The 17814-nt window shown below is 52.0% G+C and overlaps 1 protein-coding gene across 3 annotated transcripts in view; it reads left to right on the top strand.

The window, feature by feature from the left end:
* Positions 1-14861, top strand: part of LRFN5 (leucine rich repeat and fibronectin type III domain containing 5) — a 59666-nt gene extending 44805 nt beyond the window's left edge. The window contains exons 2-4 of one of the 3 annotated variants that reach the window (XM_035551217.1): positions 4640-6047; positions 6716-7428; positions 14452-14861. In XM_035551217.1, coding sequence (XP_035407110.1) covers positions 4660-6047; positions 6716-7428; positions 14452-14555 — 2205 coding nt within the window. In that variant the 5' untranslated portion in view covers positions 4640-4659 and the 3' untranslated portion in view covers positions 14556-14861. Of the gene's footprint in view, positions 1-4639; positions 6048-6715; positions 8237-14451 lie in introns of those variants that run through there. The other 2 variants (XM_035551214.2, XM_035551215.2) reach the window with 2 other exon arrangements.
* Positions 14862-17814: the final 2953 nt, after the last annotated feature.

Below are 17814 nucleotides of genomic sequence, written 5' to 3'. Positions count from 1 at the left end.
CTCTGCCAGTTCTGCTGCCAGATGCAGCTGCCTCAGGGTGAGGAGCCCTTTCCACAGAGGGGATGCCTCGCCCCGCGGCGGTAGCGGCACGCGTCTGACCGGGCGGCCCTGCAAAGAGGAGTTTGTCACAGATCAGTTGCACTTTTCTGCCTTGAGGACATTGTGCTCTCATCCCTTGAGCTTCAACCGCTAGGAAACTGGTCTCAGCTGCAGCTTCGAGGTGAGGAGCTCCCCAAGGGGGCTGCTGTGGAGGATGCTGCTGAGGAAGGCTCTAGGCTTGGTGTGCTGGGAAAGGAGGGACAGATCATGGCTCACACAGCATCTCTGCCCGGACAAGTGCTCCACGTGATGGGAGCAGCGTTTGGCTGGCAGTGCCACGCGTTGCCCTCACAGCAGGACTGTGCCCACACGGTGCTTCCTGTGGTCGGGGTGTCTTTGGGCACAGCGCAGGGGTGGCAGGCCCGGGGGTGCCCTGCCATGGGTTGGGGCTCCCTTCCTCCGTGTACGTCCCACAAGCTGGGGCTGCCATGTGCCCCACTCCCACCTCATTGCTGTTTAGGGGAGCAGCTGCAGACTCAAAGCAAAAGTGTTGTTTAGACCAAAGGAGCTGAGATCCTTATGCCACTGACCTGCCCTTGGCCAGGGGGTGTCCAGAGGGCCTGCAGAAGGGGCTTCCTAACCCAGCCCAGTGTAGTGGGACACTTGCAAGCACGCGCACAGCTTCTGCTCCCCGGGGCATTGCTCCCCAGGACCTGCCTCTCCTGGGGTCGGCCATGGCTGTGTCGCCGTGCTGGCTGTGCAGGTCCGGGCACCTGGAGGTGGCTGAGGGTGCTGGAGAGGGCAGGCAGCCCTGGCAGTGGGCTCTGAAGGGGGAGTCTTCAAGCTCTTGAAGCTTGCTCTTGACTCTTGACACTTCCTTGTCATCCTTTCTCCAGCAGTGAAATCACCTACTACCCATCCGTGGGGCGCCAGCTCCACGTTCTCCCTTTGCGTCTGTCCTGCACTCGGCACAGACCCTCATCGCAGATCTCCAGAAGCTGAAGCCTCTGTCGCCCGCCTGTCAGGGCAGTCAGCAGCTTGTCCCCCCGTCCCGAGCCGCCCATGGCTGCGGCCCTGCCGAGCCTCCTGTGCCATCACGCACTGAGCAGCTGGGCAAGCGCTCACCCCTGCCTCCAGCAGCTGCCCCCAGTCCCTGCACCAGCTCCGCGGCGTGGCGGAGTGGGGCTGGTCCTGTGGCCTTGCTCCAACAGTAGGTTGTTAAGTAAGGCCATGGCTAATTGTGTTGGTGTACATTAATGGCCTGAGCAGTGCACAGAGTTTGTGAGGCTTAGCTGAGGTCCAGCCCAGGGACAGGCTGTGTGTCAGTGCCCTGGCAGGACGGGACGGCACAGGGCACCTGGTGAAGACGTGGTTGGTGTTGGTGTGTTTGGCAATAACCCCCCTGAAGGGGCAGGAGAGCGCTGGCCTCATGGCTCCATCAGCAGGAGGGGCAGCAGCTGCTGAGGAGGGGGGCCTGGCCGTGGGCAGTGCTGGTGTGGTGGTGCCTCCTGGACACAGTGCGGGTCTCAGGTGAAAAGCCAGCTGTAGGACGGATCTGTGCTTGCTTCCACTCCAGTCAAACTGAGGCAGCACTTCATTTACATTGCCATGTGCACCGAGAGTGATGGAGGGCTGCTGGCACAGTGCGTTTCACTGGCTCAGTTAGTCAGAAGAAGGCTGGGAACTGGGAGGCTGCTTGAAGCTGCGCTTGCCCTCAGATAAGTTGTCCGTGAAAGCAGTTGCAGGATGGTGGAAAAGGGTTAGGTCCCGTCTGGCACAGGAGGCGAGTGACCCAGGAGTTACGGAGGGCAAAGAGGGTACCTGCGGGGCTGGCCAGCGGCAGCAGCTCTGCTAGGGGCTGCGCAGCATAGGGAAGAGGGTCACTGCGGGTAGGCTTTAAGTTTGCATTTGCTTATGTCGCCGTTTTGTTTGTAACAGTCTTTCCAAACTTGTCATCTGAAGCTTTACCCTCTGCTTTACTTAAATGCACCTTGCTGACTTTGTTTTAATCCTGCGTAGCTCTGAAAATGAACTTGGCTGAATCTGAGAAACGCTGAGCGCATTACTTTAATCACAGCTACAAATCTAAATGAGCTGTATTGTATTAGCAAATCTAAATGAGTATGGTGTTCCAAAGCCAGGATTGTTTGGGGACCTCAGCAGTCAGGCCATGGATGCTGCTAAGCTGCAAAGTTCATTTTGAATCTGTGTGCACCAGATCCAGGCTAAAAGAGAAAATCCTGCCTGGAACGGGTGGGCGACTGCAGCGGTTGCTCAGGGAGGTGGCTCCGGGGGGTGGTCCCCAGCGGGCTCGGGGTGTTGTACGAGGCGGGTTATTTCTGCAGAGCTTCCTTAGCCCATGGTCACTGTCAGAACTGTCCTTTAGTTCTGTTTGCTCCTGCAGAACAACCCCGATGTACAATGCTGACACAAGAGGTACAAAATTTAACCCACAAAATATATTTAAACTGCCCAGGAGGTTTGCTTTCTGCTACAATTAATGCAAAAAATTATCCCCAACAGAGTGCAAAAGGTTTCGTTCTAAAGTTTTAACAGTTTCTGACAAGAGCAGGCTGCCTCCCGTGAGGGTAACGGAAAGGGGAAACAAATTTAATTGGTGCATTTATAGCCCAAGAATGGCCAGTTTCCGCTGGAGGAGTCCCATATAAATTGGTGCCACGTTGGATTGTATAGCAAGCAAATTGCACTCTCAGCTGGCTGTAAAAAGTAAATTTGTTTTTATATCCTTTTCCAGTTGTCAGATAAATAGCAGTTCTCTTCAGCAAACGTTGCTGGTGCGTGGCAGCACAGCGGATGTGCTGGCAGGTGCCAGGAGCTGGGCTCCCCTGCTCGGAGGCACCCTCTGCTGGGTCCCACGGAAGGAAAGCCCAGGGTGCCGGCAGGGTGGCGGGGAGCACTGGGAGCGAGTACCGTCTGCCTGAAGCTGGCAGCATACTGAGCACGAATAGCTTCACTCATCAGGAGGCTGTATGTTTGGAGATTTCACCGGGGGGGTTGGGATGGTTCCCAACACTGCAATAACATGGCATATCCATTTTTGAACTTAAATCTGACAGTTAAAGACTTCTTTTTAAATTTTATGTTATTTTCCTTAATGAGGGCTTACTGGTTATAGTCAGTAGTCATGAGAAATATTAGCAAAAGAGAAAAAAAATAGTGCTGAAAGGCAGGTTTTGGGGACTGGTATTTTCACTTACCCTTTCTGCGCCTTAGGTTTGCATGGCAGCGTGGATTGATTATAGATAGACTAGACAACAGGAGATGTAATTATTGTTGTAATATTAAATAACTTTAAATATCCGTGAAAATTCAAGACCCCTGCATATGGTTAGCTGTGAAACTTTATTTTACATTATTTTTGTTAATACACTTCTAGGATGATGATGTGTCCGAATAATCTGGTCGGTGTATGAATTGTTTTAGCAATCCCAAAGGAAGCTGACTGCTTCATTTCCATTGTGGAGTCCTGCTGAAGACAGTTGCTTAAAACTGAGCAGTTTTTCTCCTGAAACTCATATGTATTGCTCAGCAGGACTGTGTTTCTGCCCATGCTTCTCACTTTTCGCATGGAGGCATACCTGGGAATATACCACTGTCGATGCACCAACGGGTACTGCGGTGAATGGGCTGTGACAAAGGGGTTTTCAGAAACTGGTAGCATAGCACTTGTGGAGTTTTTAGCAGAGTAACTGACAGACGATTTCATTTAATTGGTGTGGGCATGGTTGTTATCTTCCTTGTTTTCATACTCTGTGAGGATCCTGGATCTAGCAATGTAAAAGATAAGGCTAATAGAACTGTCAGGGTTTCTGGGATAAGAGTGTGGCACTGCTATAGCATCAGGGAAAACAGCGATACTCTAAAATTAGCCCATGTTCCACTTTTATTAAGATCGCTGTGGGTTTTTTTCCTTTTTTTTCTCTTCCTTTTTTTTTGTTTGTTTGCTTGCTTTATTCACATTTTTGTTTGTTTGTTTGTTTGTTTTGAATGACATAAAATTATCTCCTTCTGGGTTTGTTCTGAAAATAGCATTAAGAGTTTAAATGTTCAGTAGAAATTGTTATAAACCTATTGAATGATTTAGAGGCCACTGAGAATTTTAGCTTAGCACGTAAAGCACACATGAAACATCCCTTCTTTCCAATATGCAAATGGCATTATCACAAAGTGGCTCTAGATCATGAGGTCAAGAGCATCTTTGAAAGTTTGGTGACTGCTTTGCAAGTCTGCGGATGAGCTCTAGCAGGAGGGGCTCAAAAAGCACCACTGCTGCAACGTGTGGTGCCACCAACTGCTTCCAAACCGCTTTGTCATTTGCATATAAATGTGTATGTGTCTGTATGTATATGTCTGTATCCATACGTATAAAAATCTCAGTTGTTCTTCTGGAAGGTACTGTAGAAGCTCTTATGTCAGGATATGGACAATTATAAAGACATCTGGTAGTAAGATGAGAAAGAAAGACTGTTATATGAACCTCAGTTTCATGATTTAACCATAGATGGCTTGTCTTTATTTTTTTTAATGATCTTACTTGCTAATCTTGCGGGCATTAACAACCATTTTTTCTTCTTTACAGGCTCGTGAATCTAATCTACAATGGAAAAACTGCTTTTGTTTCTGCTGTTCATTGGCGTAGCAGTGAGAGCTCAGATCTGCCCAAAGCGCTGTGTCTGTCAGATTTTGTCTCCGAACCTTGCGACCCTTTGTGCCAAGAAAGGGCTCTTATTTGTTCCACCAAACATTGACAGGAGGACCGTGGAATTAAGGCTGGCAGACAACTTTGTTACAAATATTAAAAGGAAAGACTTTGCCAATATGACCAGCCTTGTGGACCTGACATTGTCCAGGAATACAATAAGTTTTATCACACCTCACGCATTTGCTGATTTGCGCAATTTGCGGGCTTTGCATTTGAACAGCAACCGATTGACTAAGATCACCAATGACATGTTCAGTGGACTCTCCAATCTTCATCACTTGATACTTAACAACAACCAGCTGACTCTGATTTCTTCCACAGCTTTTGATGATGTTTTAGCTCTTGAGGAATTGGATTTGTCTTACAACAATCTGGAAACCATCCCCTGGGATGCTGTGGAGAAGATGGTTAGTTTGCACACTCTCAGTCTAGACCACAATATGATTGATCATATTCCTAAAGGGACCTTCTCCCACCTCCACAAGATGACCAGGTTAGATGTCACGTCTAACAAACTGCAGAAGCTACCGCCTGATCCTCTCTTCCAGCGAGCTCAGGTACTGGCAACCTCAGGAATTATCAGCCCCTCTACTTTTGCGTTAAGCTTTGGTGGAAACCCTTTGCATTGCAACTGTGAGCTTTTGTGGCTGAGGCGTCTTTCCAGGGAAGATGACCTGGAGACATGTGCTTCTCCCCAGCTCTTGTCTGGCCGGTACTTCTGGTCAATCCCCGAGGAGGAGTTCCTGTGCGAGCCTCCCCTCATTACCAGGCACACCCACGAGCTGAGGGTGCTGGAGGGCCAAAGGGCAGCACTGAGGTGCAAGGCCAGGGGGGATCCAGAACCAGCAATTCATTGGATTTCACCCGAGGGCAAACTTATTTCTAATGCAACGAGGTCTGTGGTGTACGACAACGGGACGCTCGACATCCTCATAACGATGGTGAAGGACACAGGCTCTTTCACCTGCATTGCTTCCAACCCAGCTGGGGAAGCCACACAGACGGTGGACCTGCACATAATTAAACTCCCTCACTTGCTGAACAGTACTAACCACATCCACGAGCCTGACCCTGGCTCCTCGGATATCTCTACGTCCACCAAGTCAGGCTCTAATGCGAGCAGCAGCAATGGGGATACTAAAGTCAGTCAAGACAAGAAGGTGGTCGTCGCTGAAGCAACATCATCTACTGCTCTGCTGAAATTCAATTTTCAAAGAAACATACCTGGAATACGCATGTTCCAGATCCAGTACAACGGTACTTACGATGACTCCCTTGTTTACAGGTAAGGCAGAGCCAGCCCGGCCCGGCCCAGCCCGTGCCCAGGGCCCCTCTGAGCTGGGTGCTCTCCGCTCCTCCAGCGCCTGGCGGGGCGAGCCTGCTGGAGGAGTAATGTGGTGCTCCGCTCGCAGATAGGGCAATTGCTCTGAGTGCTGTTATTTTTGGTAATCCAAATGGACTCTAATCCTCTAAAGTAATCTGATTAGCAAAAGGATCGTAAAGTTAGATGAGCTAAGTGGATGTTAACACTCTCAGTTTTATGAAAACACAGGGAAAACACTGCCCGTAAATGCGTTCCTGTGAGCGCGCCCTGGCTGCTGTGGCAGTGCCCGTGCAGGAGCAGTGTGGGGATGTGCTGTGCCCCCTGGGTGGATTTGTTCTGAGTCTCAGCTGTAACAGTCATACCTTTCAAAACTGTGTTTTTCTTAATTTCATCTATGTTTTCGCTATGGTCTTTCTCAAGAGGGGCTCTGCTGAGCAGAAGCCGTGCAGGGGGAGCGTGGTGGTGCCTGCTGCCGCACCAGAGCCAAGGCAGCGTGGGGACGACTGGAAGGGCAGGACGGGAGAACCGAGGCCCTGGTGGGGTCAGCATGGCTGGGGACTCCGGCACGTGGGCTGGGAGGTGGCTCTGGGTCTTCCATGTCTGTTGACGCCAATCTCCTCATCCCCCAGAATGATACCTCCCACGAGCAAAACCTTCCTGGTCAACAACCTGGCTGCTGGGACTGTGTACGACCTGTGCGTCTTGGCCATCTACGATGACGGGATCACCTCGCTGACTGCCACCCGCGTCGTGGGGTGCACGCAGTTCACCACCGAGCAGGATTACGTGCGCTGCCATTTCATGCAGTCCCAGTTCCTGGGTGGGACCATGATTATCATCATTGGTGGGATCATCGTGGCCTCCGTGCTCGTGTTCATCATCATCCTCATGATCCGCTACAAGGTGTGCAACAACAATGGGCAGCAGAAGGCCACCAAGGTCAGCAACGTGTACTCGCAGACGAACGGGGCTCAGATGCAGGGCTGCGGCGGGGTGCTGTCCCAGTCCGTGTCCAAGCAGGCTGTCGGGCACGAGGAGGGCGTCCAGTGCTGCAAGGCTGCCAGCGACGGCGCCGCCCCCTCGCCGGAGACCGGCTCCGGCCAGGACGCCGCCACCACTACCTCCGCTTTGCCTCACGCGTGGACTTCCAGCGCTTCTGCCCCCCAGAAGCAGAAGCGGAAGCCGGGGCCAAAGCCAGGCAGCGAGCCGCAGAGTGAAGCTGTCACGAATATCGAGTCCCAAAACACTAACAGAAATAACTCCACTGCTCTGCAGCTAGCTAGCCGTCCCCCCGACTCTGACAAAGGGGCCCCCACGTACAAAAGAGCACAATCAAAGCCAAGTAAGTTTCTCACTTTGCCGGCCGCCACGTCCAGAGCCAAGCGCAGGCTGTCGCTGGGCGGGGAGCTGCTGCAGTGCCGCTGCCACCTGGACGCCCCGGGCGCGGGCGGACTGTGCTCCAGGCGCAGCCTCTCTATGAACGGGATGCTGACCCAGGCAGACCGCTCTGACGGGGAGAGTGGAAAAGCAACTTTCTCGAGTTCTGAGTGGATATTGGAAAGCACTGTGTGACCTGCCTTTTGTTTTATTTTTTTTTTAAGTTTAATTTTTTATTTCGGTGAAAAACAAAACACCAAACGTTGTGTGAAACTCCATCTCCTAGGGAATGGGATTTGGAAGTCCACTGTTGTCTCGCTGATTAATGGCTTGTTCATGCGGGGTTCTCTATAAGCCACCCAGTGCACACAGGGTTTTATCTAGTTTCCATTTTGTTTTATTTATTATCAAAACTGAAGGCAACATTGAGAGATTAAAAAAAAAGAAAAAAAGAAAAAAATTAAGGGGTGAAAAAAGCATGATACAGCACCAGTGCCTTCCCTACTCTAGGACTGGCTTCCTGGTTCTGCAGTAGCAGAAAACAAAAGAGAGAGTTTTCACAGAAAAAGCCTTTTATAAAGGAAATGAAATTTCCTCCAAGCTAACAAATAACCACTTCTGGATCAATCAGTAAAATATTTTTTAAAATGGTCAGACTGTATATTTCTTTTCCGTGACAATGGTGTTGCCTTTGTTTTTAGGCAGATGCTGTACAGAAACAACAACATTGTGTTGTTATCTTGTGTAAAATAAAATACTCACTCGGTACACCCAGCCGGCCTCACGGTATCTGCCCGCCCGCAGCCCTGCCTGGGGCGCGGACAAGGAGGACGAGGAGGAGGAGGAGGAGGAGGAGGAGGAGGAGGAGTGGGACAGGGGAGCACTGGGGCAAGGGTCCCCCTCTGCCCAGAGCCGGGGTATCAGTGCCAAAGCTGGGAAAACTGCCGCCTTTCAGCAGCAGCACCCAGGGCCAATACCTGACCAATTGCTCCCAGCTCGTGCGAAGCTTGGTTTGCTGCATGGGAACTGAATTTGTCGAGCTCCAAGGAGAGCGCTGGCAGCTCGGGATGGCGGGGAGCGAGCCCGAGCGGAGCAGCAGGTGTGGGTGCAGGGGCCGCGTGCCGCTGCGGGAGGGCAGCAGTGGGCTCTGGAGCTGCTCGGCGAGCGCCGAGGGCAGGGGTGGTGATGGCGACCTGATCTGTTCCGGGCCTTTGGGGGCCCGTTTCCTCTAAGCGCTACAGTTTGCATCAGGCCACCGTGTAAAGACAAGCATATGGCAATAAGTGGTAACAGTTGAAACACCCACGTTGTGAGGATGACAAATGTGCTGCTGCTGCTCTGCTCGTTCTAAAGAAAATTTTACAATTACTATTAATTAAACTTGTAAGGTCATTGTGTTTAAATCAAAGACAGTTTAACTGAGCAATTTCAGTGCATTCTCAGATGCTAAATACTGGTTTTAATATAGGCTTTGTGACCATTAAAGCGATACAATAGTTAAATTTTATACCCCTGTGCTTGTGCTTGAAGGAAATATAATATAACCCAAGCAGATGCTTGAAGATGTCCTGGCTCTAAGCCAGCGCATCCGTGCAGCAGGTCAGCCCCAGGACTGTCGTGGAAGGGGCCTTCTCCTCACAGTCCTCTGGGATTCTGCTGCCGAGGTGCTACAGCTCTGCCCTGGGGCGTGCAAAACCTTCTGTGGGTCTTGGCTGCAGTGTGCCGCTCCCTGCTTTGGCTGTCTGTCCGGGAAGCGTGGATCCTGGGTGGGGGTGGTGTAAAGCACATGGAAAGAAGAGGCTGTTTCTTTTTTAGAAAGCCCTTTCTCTTCTTTGGAAGTGCAGAGACCAGAAAGGAAACGAAGCCTCAAAATTAGAATACCCGTTTCCTGCTGGAAAAGCTAAAAACATCCCTCCAAATTTCTCTGGAAGATCACATTCTTCTAGAGCGGATGTATGCACATAAATTAGCCAGTAAAATAGTGCACCACCAGAGATAGTGATATATTTGTCAAAGTGATGGTAGTTTGAAAATGAAGGCATTGTCAAGTATGGGAAAAATGAGTACTTAAGTGCTCCATTGAGGAGCTGGATCTCTGCAGGTAGTACCTTCACTTTATGCTTGGGTAAGGAGACAGCTCTAAAGGTTTCTGCTGAGGTACTTGTTTTAATTGTGCATTTTAAAAACATCAAATGAAAATGCTTTATATGTTGTCTAAAATTGGACGTGTGTCTAATGTTTTGTGAAGGTGCTAAAATATTAATAGCTTCTGGGGGCTTAGGGGGCTTTATTTTCACATTTTTAATTTTTTACTCTAAGGAATCGATTTTCTAAACACTGAAGCTGAGTATTCTGTCCACAGTGCATTTGTATAAGCAGCTTAGAAGGACCACATGTCACCGTGTTTGATTTAATTCTGTGCTAATATTGCAGTAACAGTTAGACCTGGAAAGCTGAGGTTTCTTCTCGTGCAGCTTTCTCTCTTCGTCAGAGATGAGTATCCATTGGGTATGCACTGTGCCACTGCCACTGTAGTAAATGCACAGCAGGACATTTCATTTTATTTGGGCTTGATTCCACAGAAAGCCATGCGAAGGAGGAAATTCTGTCCTTTCTGTTCTGCACAACCAGAGGCTGCCAACAGTTAGAGGCAGAAAAAGTGCTGAGATATTGCTTGATCAGAAGAATAACATTTATGTATGTTTGTTCAATGACGTTCTGGAAAATTTTCTAGTTCTTCGGAAACAAAAGTGTGCATTTAATGAATCCAAGCCAGGAGTACCCCGCTGTGGGTGCTTGGTGCCAGCACGCTGGCAGGCCCTGGGAGCTTGGGGCGCTGGTGGCGTGCTGAGACTCACGCGGGTCTGGTGTGCTGGGCCCTGCTCCTGGCTGAGCTCTGCCGGCCCGGGGCTGTGCAAGGGGTGTGCGGCACCGAAACCAGCAGGCGGAACCGTGCTGCTCCGGGTATCACCTGGCCTGCAGGTCTGCTGCCTTTTAATGATGCTTCTTGACAATAGGTTTTACTCCTACTAAAGTTTCTGGCACATGCTTCCTCTTGCATCTTTCTAAATACACTCGTAATCCCTTTTCCAGAGCATGGTTGTTCTGTTAAGGAGGTCTGGTACAAATAATGTTTGGATGGAGAAGCAGGGTTTTGTTGGATAAAAAGTTTGTTGTGTTAGCTTTTCTTTCTGTGCCGCTTTCTGCTTATGTTTTGGACATGTTCTTGACAGTGAATATATGGTACTGCTCAGCTCTGGGTGCAAATGTGGCTTTATTTCTGGCAACGTGTCCTGGTTTGCTTGAAGCACCCCCCCCAGGCACCCGTGCAGCCCTGCGATAGATGACAAGGTGAATGGGGAGGATGCGGCTGCCTGCTGGGTGCCTGGCAGAGGTCCGGCAGGCGGCCGGGGGTGCGGAGGTGCGTGTGGCCCGGCGGGCGATGCCCGCGGGGGGCTGCGGGGTCGTGCCGTCCCCACCGCGGGCTCGCCAGCTGCGAGGCTCTGCCCTGTGCTGCTGGTGCTGGCGGCCGCCACGTGGCTGCAGGGACAAGTCCCGTGGTGGCTGGGCAGATCCTGGCGGGGACGGCGGGAGGCGGTGGCAGGGCCCGTTCCCGCACGCTCCCGCTCTGCCAGCGTCCCCGTGGCCGTGCCCGGCGTGTGGCGCGGCGCCAGCGCCTGTCCCAGCGGGTCTCCTGCCACTGGTGCTGCACCCAGCAGAGCTGCTGGAGGCTGGAGCTGTGCTCGCTGCCGAGCAGAGCTGGTCGCATTTTCCCAGAGGTCTGCTGGTTGCTGCCTCGTGCTCGCACGTTGCAGTCCTGAGTAACGCGAGCCAGCTGCGCGCCTGCAAAGCAGCACGAGCCAGCCGATCGATGCCGAGCTCTGGTGGGTGGCAGTCCTGCAGCGCCGGCTGTCCGTGGGTCCTGCGGCAGCCTGCTGTCCCAGTGCCCACTGCTCACGTGTCCTTCAAAAAGCACAGCGTAGCTCTTCCTGCGTCGCCTGTAAAACCAGCACCCAGAGCCACAGCAGGCACTGTGCAGGGAGAGGCAGTGGGTTTTAGTCCCCGGTGATTGATCCAACAAGCAAAAGTAATGGTCACGGTTGTTATCACTTACTGTTGCTTCTCTTCTTTTTAATTGGGAGAAACTGGAATCTCAGAGGTCTTGCTTGCAGAGTGGCAACATTTGTCGACCTCGCAATATCTCCAGAAAATTTATTGTCCTGTTCTTTTAAGGTGCTGCTTGTAACAAGTGATGTTCTCTTGCTCTCTTAAAGCAACAATAACAACAGTAACAGAACAACACAATGCCTTTCCCATGGTAACTTAGTAAGTAATTTTAAGGTAGGTCAAAGTTCTGGTTTAAAAAAAAAAACAAAACAAAACACAACACAGCAAAATCAATAGGGTCCTGCTTACTGAAAACGTCTCCAGTACTTTGCTTTTGCAAATGTCTTTCTGCACGCCTTCTAGTTCAGCACTGACTGTGACACCAAAACGCTGACTGCCTCTGCAGCTGTGGGCTGTGGCAGCATCTCCTTTCCTCTGTGCAGATGTGCAAGCGTGCGCCTTTGTCACAGGTGTGGTGCATTGGGTGTGTACCATCATTTAAAAAAAAAAAAAACTTTTCCTGTATACAGCTGATGTTTTATTTAAAAAAAAAACAAAAACAACAACAAAAATCTTTCCCTGTATACAGCTAATGTTAACAGCTAGAGCCTAACAGTGTTTTGCAAGGAAAGCATCGTCCCCATGGCAGTGGCTGTATTACCTCTCCCACTGAGGGGTGCCCAGGCCCCCTGTTGGGCCGGTGCTCCCAGTGCCCCCAGTAAGTAGCCTTGCTGCAGCACCCCTCTGAGCCCGCGCCCCCTGCAAGTCAGCGGTGCTCACCGCTGCGCCCGCCCCAGGGCTGGCGTGTGCCTCGGGGCACCAGGGCGGAGAGGGGACAGCAGCACTGACTGTCCCACTAGGGCTGCGGGGAGGTGGCTGCATTAGGCATGTGTGCTTTGATGTCGGATGAAGTCAACGCTGTGAAGTGTGAAGAACAAATGTGCCATATTCTGAGTCGCTCTTTGAATGTGGCTGTGGCCTTGCTTTCACAGCAACGCAGGTGTCCGTGAAGCAAAAGTGTGGAGGTTAGTGGGGCCGAAATTGAATGGGTTAAAGCATGTACAACCTGGCATCAGTAATACAAAGCCAAGAGAAGGCAAATCCTACTGATCTTGCTGATAGTAAGCTTTTAATACAATTGATTTATTCACAAGAGCCAGGCGTGAAGGCTGCTGCTTTAGCAAGAAGGAAGCTTAGCTTGCAAGGAAAGCAACTAAAAAAGAAAAAAGCAAACATGGCAAACTGCTGGCTGCACGAGTTTGAAACTTTGTCTCTGTGGAAGTAAGCAGAATGAACTCTGCTGCTTTTGTTGTGCTGGAACAAGCTGTGTCCCCCTCAGGCCATTTGAAGTTGTTATTCAATTGATATCAACTTCCCAATTGATAGAAATTAGTAATAATTGATAACAATTGTTATCAATTGGGAAATTGGGAGCAAGTCCATGTGCCTGCCTTGATGCCACAATGTGCGTCCCCCAGGGGAAGCCTGGTCAGTGCTGGGGGGCACCTCAGGAGGGGCTACCCCTTGCCCCAGCTCACAGAGCCCTGCAGGAGGGTGGCCACATGCTGGAGACAGGAGAGCAGAGGAGGGGATGCATTTCCCTGCTTTTTTCCCCCAGTCTGTAGCTAGAGCAGCGCAGGTCAGGAGTGTGTCCCCAGCACCGCAAGTGCACTGGGAGCTGCTGCCCTCCTGCACGTGCAGCGCACGCTTGCTGGTGGGGCTGCCCGAGCCCGTGGGAGCTACTGGGGGCAGCTTTTAGTGCGGGAATAGTCACGGCATGTCCTGGCCTGACGCGGAGCCTCACGGGCACTCGTTCATTAAACTCCTGGCTTTGCCCTGAAGCCGCTTTCTGGGCTGGCTCAGCACAGCTGCCTAGCTGTCTGGGGCTGCACCATGGGGGCCCATTTCCTCTGTCGTGTTGAAGCTGCCCTTTAAGGGTGACTTCTGCTGGCGCTGGAGCCCTGTGAGACACTGGGTGAGCCTGCAAGGCGCAGCATTGCTGCGGCCGGGAGGAGCCACAGGGCCACCTTGGAGCAGCTTTGGTCTCCCAGCGTCACTGGGAATTTTGTGTGCAAGCCATGCCGTCTCTTCTGCACAGGAAATTTTGTTTGCAGAGGACAATGAGAAGGAAGATTAAGGGTTCTGGCACCTGCCCTCTCCACCCCCGTGCTCCCTTGGGTGGGGTGGTGGTGGGCAGCACAACCTTCCTGCGGGGTCGGTGGGCAGGGAGCCCCCCAAGCCCCGGCGCTTGGCTTCACGCAGCTGGGAGAGCTGTGACCGCAAGGGCGAACTGAAAGCAGGGCGCCTGGCTGGTAGGTGGGTGCTGCAGCCTGGTGTTTCCGAAGGTAAGTGAGGCTGTGGGGCTGGCAGGCAGCGAGGCCGGAGCCCTGCCACGCGTGGCAGTGGCCTCCCCGAGGAGCAGGGGTCCCCTGTGCCGCCTACTCTCCCTGCTCCCTCCGGCGCACACGGTGCGGTTGCTCAGTGACGGGCACTTACAAACCTGCACGTTTTCCACATAGTGACTTTTTCACTTGCATGTAAACCTTGCAAGGGCCAGTGCTGGACACGTGCCCATCCACTGCTTTCTTTTGGTGTTTTCACTTCTGTGCAAACTTCTGAAACTATACCAAGAGTTGAAATCCCTATCGTAGAAAAGGGCTTCACCTCAGAGAAGGCAAAAGCTAATCTAGAAAATGGAAAATTCTCTGATTCTGGAACAATGATCTTTACCTGGTCTTTGCTTTGTGTGGGTGTTTTTTGTTTGTTCATTTGCCTTTTGCAGCAAGGGGCCAGCCAGCACTCCTGCTGCAGCTGAGGCTGGGCAAAAGGCCCGATCCTGCGCTTTGTCCCCTCACTGTCTCTGTTCTGTCTCTTTGCACAGAAGCTGACCCGAAGGACGCCTACCCTCCTCCGCTCCCTGAAAACGTTGCCACCGACGTTTTTACTCGGCAGAAAACAATACGATTCCATCGCAGTGAAGATTGATGTGTCGAACCGTGCTCACTCCCATCAAAACTCTTACTTGAAGCCGCGGCTGAAGCCAAGAGGCCATGGAGGTTGGCTGTGTCGGATAAACTTTCTTCCCCACTTCACAGATTCCCCATCTCCCATCTGCCACATTAAGTCTAAATACATTTTTTTCTGGTGTCTGAGGTTTTTATAAAACTAATGATGAAAAATTTGGTGGCAACAGCTGCAGTACCGGTCATGTTAAACGTTGCCAGTGGTGAGTTCACAAACTGTAAACATGGTAGCTTATATCACCTTAATGAATAAATGTTTTACTACGACGGAGCTGGCATGTGGGTTGATTCGGAGGGCAGTGCCCGGGGCCGTGACACCTCCTGTGTGTGGGTGCTGCTGCCCCGTGCCCGCGGCCCCGAGCGCAGTGTGGGGCTGGTGCCGTGGTGCTGCCGGTGCCTGTGGTGTGGGCGGGACACTGCCCGCGCCTCTGCCCCTGGTCCCTGGAAGAGCCGCCTGGGTCTCACCCACCCCAGGGCTGGGAGCGGGGAGGGGAGCCCCTCCTGCCCCTGGGCACCACCGGAACCCCGCTTTTGCACCCGCGTTTCTCTCCTCTGGACGGGGCCCCGGGGGTGCGGGGCCCCAGGGGTGCGGCCGTGTTTGGGTGCCCCATGCTCCTGCAGCACCAGCCCTGGGCGTGCTGCCAGTCCTGTGTCAGGGCAGCCCTCGGGGGGGCTGGGGACTGGGGGCAACTGGGGACTGCGGGGGCTGCAGCTGGGGACTGCGGGGGCTGCGGCTGCCTGTGGCTGCGCCAGCGCCTTCGGCACGCTCTGGTCCGGCATGACACCGAGACTTTCCGTCATGGCTTGCTTTTCAAACAAGATGAAGGGTTTTATTTTTCTTCTTTCTCATCAAGAATTCCGTATGGCTTCCAGATATAATTGTATCTTTAGCAAAAAACGCAGTGAATCAACCACACCTTTTAAAGAACAGCCAGTGTAAGTATTGCCGGTGGGGCTGGCTGTGTGGAGGGCAGGTGCTGGTGCTGCCCAAGCACCGCGGCCCTGCCCCATCCCCGCAGCTCCCAGGGCTCTGTGGCAGGGACCGCTCCCAGCGGCAGCTGCTGATGCCCTGTGCAGCTGTGGACACCAGCCCAGATGCCCATCCGAGGGGCTCACCTGGGGTCTGCGGCACCCGCAGGGACAACCACATCTCCCTGGCTCAAGTGTGAGCTGACCTGGGAGCATCAGCAGCCACTGGGCACCCGCTGAGGCTGCCCGGAGGTGGCCAAAGCACAGAAAGCACACAGCCGGGCCGCGGAGCTGCACGGGGCGAGCGGCGGGGGCACGGGCTCACCCGGGCTGGCCGGGGCCCAGCACTCCAGGCTGAGTGTGTGCAGGAGGCATGGGGCTGGTCCGGCCCCGCAGACCCTGGGGATGAATGGTCAGGGCTTTGTCCAGTGCACTAGAATGCCAGATGGACATTTAAAGAGGAAAACCCATCAATTCTGATCAGGAATTGGACTCATTGCTCTTATTTTCATGAAGCATGACCTGGGATCTTTCTGGCACTGCACATAGACTGGATTTTACTTGGATTATAATAACAACACATATTGCTCTTCCCTTTCCTTACTGCATAGTGTAATTGGGGTTTGAATTCTGGAAAAGGATGAGTCCAAAATAAACTACCTTTCAAAAAAATGTTTGGTGGAATCTGAGTCCATGAAATCACCACAGCTCTGACTGCAGACCCCGCTGACTTCCCTGGTGAAGATAGAGGACGACTGGCCTTTCTTGGAGGAAGCAGATGACATCCAGGTCTGTGAAACAGCCAAGCAGCGTGAAAGCATGATTCAGAGATGGGGTTATAAGAAGAAATGAGAGGTTGTTTCTTCTTTGACATTCTGCATTAGGCTGTGCAGCTGCTGAAACCTTATTAAACCAACAAGCTCCAAATTCTTCCTGCAAAGACCGTATCAGCTCTCAGGAGTTCCTTTCGCATTAATACCATGTTATTACCCTCAGTCAATGGCTCCAATTTCAAGCTTTCACGCACATAGCAGAGCTGTTTTTCCCTTGCTGATTACTTTTTATGTCCTTTTAATTAATTGTCAAGGTAAGTTCCACCTGTCAGCTCAATGTTAGTTAGAAATCCAGATTTCACTGTGGTCAGATTTGCTGAAGTTGTGAATCAGATTTTGCAAAAAAACCCTTCAATATCTGAAGAGTAGAGCTTGCCACCTGCACACTGTCGTTAATAGTCCTGTTGGTGGGCTAGCAATGGGGGACTGCTTTAGCTTGGGTAGTTTAATAGCATTTCATCCATACATTAAGAGATTAGAGGAATATCAACAAGCAAAAATGACTTGTTAAAGAAAAACAGAATGTGGATACTTACTGGAGAATCATGCCAATCTTCTCTTTTTATGAATCTAGAGATAATTCTGGCCCACTAGCAGCATTTTCTTAGGCCCCGGCGGGTGCTGCACCAGCTGACAATGTGTGTGCCAGCATTGCCACCTCAGCGGGCAGCAGCCCTCAGCCAGGCTCCGCCACCTCAGGGCCAAACAGCACCCAGTGGGCAGCAGCTTGCAGCTGCCACTGCTGCTCACCAAAGCAGGTGAATGGATTAATACTGGGAAGTGCTTTTCTTAACAGGTTGAGAAAGCTCAGGACAACACTTCTGTAGGTGACAAGGAGGCTGTGGGAACCGGTGGAGAGAAAGACAGACAAGGATGCAGCCCCCCAGCCCCCCAGGGCGCACCGGTGGTGGAGGCTCGGGCAGCCCAGGTGCTGGCAGCGTGACCAGCGGCACCTCCGTGCACACCGTGACCAGCGGCACCTCCGTGCACACCGTGACCAGCTGCACCTCCGTGCACACCCTGTGCTCCGGGCGTCCCAGCGAGAGGCAGCCGGACCGTGCAGCCTGCCGGCTGCCGTTGCTCTTGCGGTCCTGTGCTGCACCAAGGGCAGCTACTTGGGAAATTTCTGATTAAACTTTGTTTTCACAGAAGTATGCAGACTTACCATGATCTTGTTCTGTTTTGGTTGTGTCTGTTTTGTTTTGTTTGTTCTGTTTTGTTTTTCCAGTGGGAGAAAAATAAATGAAGAAAAAACTTGTTTTCAGAGAAAAATGAAACCCTTGAGCAGCCCACAGAGGATTGGTTCCTGGGAAGCAGGAAGCCCAGGTTTGACTAGATCTGCAGTGGGGATTTACATTTCCATTTTCCATATCTGATGCAAGCATCACTCACTAACGCCCCAGGCTGTAATCCCAAATT

The sequence above is a fragment of the Cygnus atratus genome, chromosome 5 (assembly GCF_013377495.2).
Source record: "Cygnus atratus isolate AKBS03 ecotype Queensland, Australia chromosome 5, CAtr_DNAZoo_HiC_assembly, whole genome shotgun sequence".
NCBI classification, from domain to species: domain Eukaryota; kingdom Metazoa; phylum Chordata; class Aves; order Anseriformes; family Anatidae; genus Cygnus; species Cygnus atratus.
Note: the sequence above shows the minus strand (reverse complement) of the source record. Positions and strands in the feature narration are given on the sequence as shown.